This window comes from Lactuca sativa, chromosome 3 (assembly GCF_002870075.4).
Source record: "Lactuca sativa cultivar Salinas chromosome 3, Lsat_Salinas_v11, whole genome shotgun sequence".
In the NCBI taxonomy this organism is placed as follows: domain Eukaryota; kingdom Viridiplantae; phylum Streptophyta; class Magnoliopsida; order Asterales; family Asteraceae; genus Lactuca; species Lactuca sativa.
In genome coordinates, this window is record NC_056625.2 from 124,689,922 (window position 1) to 124,696,589 (window position 6,668).

At 31.4% G+C, this 6,668-nt stretch overlaps 1 protein-coding gene across 2 annotated transcripts; it reads left to right on the plus strand.

Annotated features, from left to right (window-relative positions):
- Positions 1–4,763: 4,763 nt before the first annotated feature.
- Positions 4,764–5,768, plus strand: LOC111902711 (uncharacterized). Of its 2 annotated transcripts, XM_042900525.1 has the most exons (3): positions 4,764–4,841; positions 4,956–5,325; positions 5,502–5,768. In XM_042900525.1, the coding sequence occupies exons 2-3, from the start codon at positions 5,058–5,060 to the stop codon at positions 5,687–5,689; spliced, it is 456 nt and encodes a 151-aa protein (XP_042756459.1). In that variant the 5' UTR covers positions 4,764–4,841; positions 4,956–5,057; the 3' UTR covers positions 5,690–5,768. The 2 variants fall into 2 exon arrangements, with proteins under 2 accessions (XP_042756459.1, XP_023754291.1); XM_023898523.2 differs by having other exon boundaries at positions 4,764–5,325.
- Positions 5,769–6,668: the final 900 nt, after the last annotated feature.

Here is a 6,668-nt window from a genome sequence, read left to right on the forward strand (position 1 = left end):
ACAACATTTGTATATTTGTTGATCCTTCCACTTAATAATATTTCTCTCGTCCGAGAAACATTATAAGGACCACACATACATGAGGCGGTTAAATAATACCTAAGATAAGAAAACTTACCATATTCTTTCTTCTAAATGTCTGATGTATTCTTCATATTTGGATGATTATATAATATATCTTCTTCTTCTACTTATGATTTTTGAGTTAATGAATAAAGAATGAAATTTTGAATCTTTAACATATCCTAGAACGAATGTTCTAGCCTTCTTTGAAACCACTTATTGGTCCCAAACCCTTTGTTGATTCGTAGATCAATTATAAACAAGAAAGAACAATAAAGAACACAAAAATATCACCAAGATATATTTCACCAAGAAAGAGGTTGTTCTAACCAAGAGAACAACTCACAAAGACAACTGACACCAAGCCATCACAAAGACACTAATTAGGATTTTACCCTAATATATAAATATATACTAATCTAATCTAGTGAATTCCTTCAATCAAGGGATTGTATCTAATATATGTATAAACTAATTTAGTATATAAGGAATGTATCGAATCAGATCATCTCTAGATTCAGATATCAACACCAAAACATCATATGTTGATCAGGGCATCAACATCAGCGTCAGGGCAACATGCTGATCAAATTCAGCTATAGATTCAACTTCAACTTTAGCAGACAGTGCCATCATTATATGAGTGCTCAACGTATCACCTGATCAATGTAACCATCAGTGTAAAACCATAAGCGTCTGGACATACTGATCAGTCTTTAGTAGATGGTATCGTCATGCCTTTGGTGCGAATAGAGTCTTCATGGTCTTTTAGTCACCAGGGGATGCTCTTCATTCTACGACATATGAAATTCCATCAAACATATCTTCAAATTAACTAACTAACTATAAATATAATGTTTATATTTTGCATCATCAAATCTACAAAGTTGAGCGACCCAACAAACAATTATAGCATACGTTCCTGAGCAGATTAATTACCTACATTCGATCATGTATAACAACTTGTAGCACAAATGCAAAGTTATATCGATATATTAGGAATTAGTTACTTCCTAAGGTCCGGTTGATTGTATGCATCACATCCTCCAATCAATATAAAACCTTTTTGGAACTGATTTTCTTGAATAAAATTCAAAAATTTATTTAAAAAATCTTTGAGTCCTCATTTTGAGTTCAAACACACCACAAGACACGTCCGGATCCCTCATACCAAGGCTCTGATACCAACTTGTAACGTCCCAAAAATTACAAAGATATTTTTTCATTTTTTAAATATATTAACATTTAAACCTATGTTTCAAAAACCATTTAATAATATTTGACTGATCGAAAACCTTACATTATCAGAGCTAAATTTACAAAACCGCATAAATGAATATCTTATATTCGTGCGTATAGTCTTTTCGAGCTCTTCTACTAACACCCTCCAATATGTTTAATCCACAACTATAAACATAAAGCTTAGCGAGTTCCCCAGTACACCATATAGTCCACCATACATACAATGAAGTTGCATGAAGTCTTTGGCTCTAATGCCGACCTATCAACATATATAGTAAAAATATATCGGTACAAAACATGTGAATATTGTTACCCTCCCACAGTCTTACATATGTTTTCATGGTTCTCCTATGGTCTCACTAAAATGGTCCTCCCATGATCTTTCATACAATTACTAGGGTCTAAATCCTGGTCTTTCATACAAGTATCATGATCCTCCCATGGTCTTTCATGCAACTGATAGGGGCAAAATTCTGGTCTTTCATTCAATACATAAAGTCATATGTTATCAGGGATCACATAGATAGTCGAACAGATGATCCACCCGAAAGCAAAAAATCAGACAAGAACATCATAATAAGACATTAGACCTAGTGGATTCATTCTTTCACGCCTCTTTCTTCACCAATCACACCTTGTGAACCCTCGATTGACCAACACACAATCGACTCTAATTCACTATTTTATTAATCCAAGAAAACTGTTGCGTAATAAATTAACCAAAGTAGAACTTCCTTGATTGAAAAAACCAAGTGAAAATCAAACGGATCACCAACAAATTGAAACTTCACACCCCTTATTCAATCCCTTTGGAATGGTAATCAAACCCTTATTCTTGAACCCTAAGAGCACCAGTGTTCCTCTTGGAGAACTTTAATCAGAAACTTTGTCTACTTACTTTGAGATCCACCTCTAACACAAAAATCTTTATAGAGGGACCCTGAAAATGAATAACAAAATCGCACACTAAGTCATTCTAATAATCATAATCTCAAATTAGACTTGCCTCTAATGATTTGGATTCGCAATATTTTCTAGGAAACACACCATTTATTATGGATGTTGTTTTTGTTTTTCTTTTACTTTTACTGATCAAGAAACCTTGGTGAAGATTAAAATGAATCATCATACAATGAATCTCCACCGTCTTTCAATCGACCCCATTATAAAAAAATATATATAGACAATTACCCCGATCAATTAAAACCCATAGTGGATCTAAAGAACTTCTCTCTAGCTTCAATACCACTTGTTTTGCATTTCTGAAAACATTAACCCAATAATTAGTAAGAAAATGTAGCTGAAATTAACAAAGAATGATCTAAAGAAGAAAATGTTCTTAAATGTGTATGTTTGTGATTAAATTTAAAGATACATGGAGCAAGAACAAAGAACTAAGACCATCTACAACTGATCTCCATTTATTTCCCTAAAATGGAGGACAAAATGGACTAAATAGTCTTTTATCTCCAACCATACTTTATTTTTTAGCCTATTTTTTATCATAAAAGAATATTCCTAGTGTACTCCATTTTGCAACATACATAATTTGTCAAACACATTCATTATATTAATTAGATTTTAACAAATATATAATCTATTTTTTAAATAAATTATAATATATTTATAACATACTTATAAATCACTATTATACATGAATTCGAATACATAAAAAGTAAACTTTATATTTATAAGTTTTTATAAAATACGTTATCGTTTTCCAAAATTTTGATATATATTTAAATTTTTAAATGAATTCAATATATAGAAAATAAACTTTACATTTATAATTAGCTAATATAATTAGTAAATAAAAAAAAAACTAAAAATGTGTAATTATATGAAAAGAATGACTAAAACCGACAACTGAAACTTCATTCCAATTTGTAGAGAAATGAATAGTATTATTCCATATTTTGGGGTAATGTTGTTCATATTTTCATAAGTGGGGGAAAAAAATGAGATAGGATTGGAAAATAATGAAAGAAAAAGTGAGATAGGGTTAGAGAATAACAAGAGAAAAAATAAAGAAAAAAAATAGCTTTTGAGGTGGATTAGATTTTGAGGTGGATTAGAGATGCTCTAAAACACTCTCATGTACCATTTAACCTATTTACACTAACGGTGCCTACACTATAGCTTTATTGACACATTAACCCTAACTTTAGTTCTAATGGCACATTTTACAACACCCAAAATGATTATGCTATGTTTTCTTATTGTTCTCTACTTTAACAATCCTCATTCGGGACTTTCTAAGTTCATTTAACTTTTTGCAGCATTACACCATCTTTTCCATATTTTTGACAGCATTGTTTATGATCACTTTAATCATTTGAATTGTATATCTTATGAGATCATCCCCATTATGTATACATGTTAATGATATTTTTTGATGAAATAAATATCTTCCTACTTTTCCTTTCTATCTATATTCCTTTTCATTTAAAATTATGACTTAATTTCTCATGTTTATTATGTTCATTTATGACATATTAGATATGGGAAAAACTATATATTGTTCCTTTTTTAGCAATGAGTAAGAAACACTTTGTGTTGTGTTTCAGACAAAACTTTCTGTAATAATGTTATGAGTTGTTAAAAAGTTAGGTGGCAGTACAATTAGTTTAAGATATATGTAGTAACATTGATTTATCCTTGAAAAGAGACTTTACTAAGAGATAGAGAACTCCAATATATATAAAAACATATATGACAGTACTTTACCATCGATATAACATATACTAACATTTTTCCCAACAACAGCCGTTAGATGAGCATATATAGATACTGATGTGTTAAGTGAATGAGGTGTAAGATAACCGCTTTAATATCATGTAAGATATATATTTGGGGTTATTGATTTACTATTCAAAAGAGTCTTTATAGAGATAAGATATCTTTAACAATTCAACATGCTAAATTATATTTTTCTGTGTATAATACAAAACGGAAGATGGGTGTTTAGCTGTTAAATATTTGATTTGATTTTGTTTTTGATCAAGTTAAACGGCTTCCTTCCAACTTGTACTTTGAGATATCACACGTCAAAAGAAAAAAGAAAAGACCAATGCAATTAGAAAAGACGTGTAAGAGTTCACATGATGTATCAAACATCTTGAGGTCCGTAATCATCGTTTGTTTTCTTGTTATTCTCAAAGTATCAATGGACCGAACCAAAAGGCGCATTGCAAAAGAATAAATCGTCTTAATCTTTGTAAAGCAATTTCAAATTTAAGCCAATATTGAGACGAATCAAATCAATCTTTTTTCGTGGAAGGTTATAGCCATTGAAACAACCAAATCCATATTCTTCATATTGCTTTCGAACAAGAATACATTTCATTGTCAAAAGTAGATGGTCTTTCTAATAATTACGACATTCAGTTATACCTTTAAAAAAAATTATATATATATTAAAATATGTCGTAAATATTCGAGTGTTCGAAATAGAAATATTTGTAAGATGTACACGTCGAAGTTTTACTATCTATACTCGATTAACACAAAAATCCAATCTGAGAAGTATTAGTTTTGTATGACTGGTTTCCCTTTTCACGTTCTTGTTTTCGATCGTCCCTTCTAGTCTACATTTGGTACGACTTTATATTCTTATCTAGCTATTCACTCCTAAATTGGTCATGATCCAGGAACATCAAACTCCATTTTATCGCTATTTATATGGCGATAATAAGCAAGATAAACTTCAAAGTTGTTCCATTTGGTATGAATTAAGGAAAGAGGAAACGACCATGATGATGAGCAAGATTTCGAAGAGAAATATATTATCAGGAAAACAAAAGAAAAAAGACAACGAGGGTAGGAAGAAAAACCGACTATTGATTACTGTTAATGTGCTAGGGAGTCCAGGGCCATTGAGGTTGTTGGTGAACCAAGATGACACAGTTTCAACTGTTATCGATTCATCTCTTAAACTGTATGCTCGTGGTGGAAGGCTTCCAGTTCTTGGATCTGATTTCAAGAATTTCTTACTCTATACATCAAACGCAACATCAGATGGTAGCACACATGCTTTTACATATGTTTTTATTCATACCCATATGAGATGCTGCTACCATTTATTCAATTGTTCACGTACCCATTTCAGATCTTTTGGTTTATGGATTAGTTTGTGAAACTTGATTGATTTTTCTTTGTTATTTCATAACTAAAAGGTTTATTGTTTTTCATTGTAGCACTGAGTTCAAATGAAATAATAGGGTTATGTGGTGAGAGGAACTTTGTGTTGTCCAAGAAGATGACGACTAATCTACCAATAGCCAAAAGTAGGACTGATACGATCGCTCATGCGCAGGCAGAGAGTCGTAGTTGGAAATCGTGGCTCCATAGTCTGAATAAGTCATGCAAGATTATATCACATTGATGTAACTGCTTCAAAGCTATCAAATGTTTTTCATGGTAAATAAAAAACAAAAGCGGAATGAAATGGTACTTTTTTTTCATACTGAAATCTTTTTCATTAGACTTTATTAAATATTAAAATTCACATCATGTTATAATATTCACAAATTACAACTCTTCAGAACTAAATTCAAATATTAAAATATCAATTAAAAATTAAAATTAAAAGAATTACAAATCAGTAAAAAATACACACTTTATGTGGTATTGAATATTTGTTGATATTTTGAACATTTTTTTTTTTAATTCTGACCTAGTTGATGGAAGAGCGGTCCATAGTATAAGACTAATATTTCACAAACCACACCAATAATCGTGTGTATTGTATATATTTATATTAAAATGAAACAACTATATCTCGTATAACTAATGGAGAGATAAATACAATAATACATTTGAATATATAAAACTAAGTTGTTGGTATCATTATTTAATATCCCCTCTTCAAGCGAAAGGGTGGTGGACCAATACAAAGCATAACGCGAAAAAGTTCAAACTGAGGACGCGGTAGACTCTTGGTGAAGATATCGGCCACCTAAAGTTTGGTAGGAATACACTTACTAGATAGTTTTCCAGAAGTGGCAAGTTCTCGAAGAAAATGATAATCAAGTTCAATATGTTTAGCATGTTTGTGAGAAACAGGGGTTTGAGTCGTAAACAATGCACTTTTATTGTTACAAAGCAACGTAGGACGATCAGGAGGTAGTGCATGAAGTACATGTTAATGATGAGTTATCCAAACAATCTCAGCAGCTGTGTTCGTCATAGCTCGATATTCAGACTCACAACTAGATCTAGAAACTGTGGGTTGCTTTTTTGCACTCCAAGAAACAAGATTGCCACCAAGAAAGACAGAGTAACCATAAGTAGAGCGTCTAGTTTCAAGAAAACAGGCCCAATCGGCATCGGAGTAACCTAGAATATTATTGGTCTGTGGATGA

Coding starts and splice junctions, on each gene's coding strand:
- LOC111902711 (XM_023898523.2), top strand. CDS start 4,947: ATGATCCAGGAACATCAAACTCCATTTTATCGCTATTTATATGGCGAT. Junction 5,326..5,501: donor ATCAAACGCAACATCAGATG/GTAGCACACATG, acceptor TTTTCATTGTAG/CACTGAGTTCAAATGAAATA.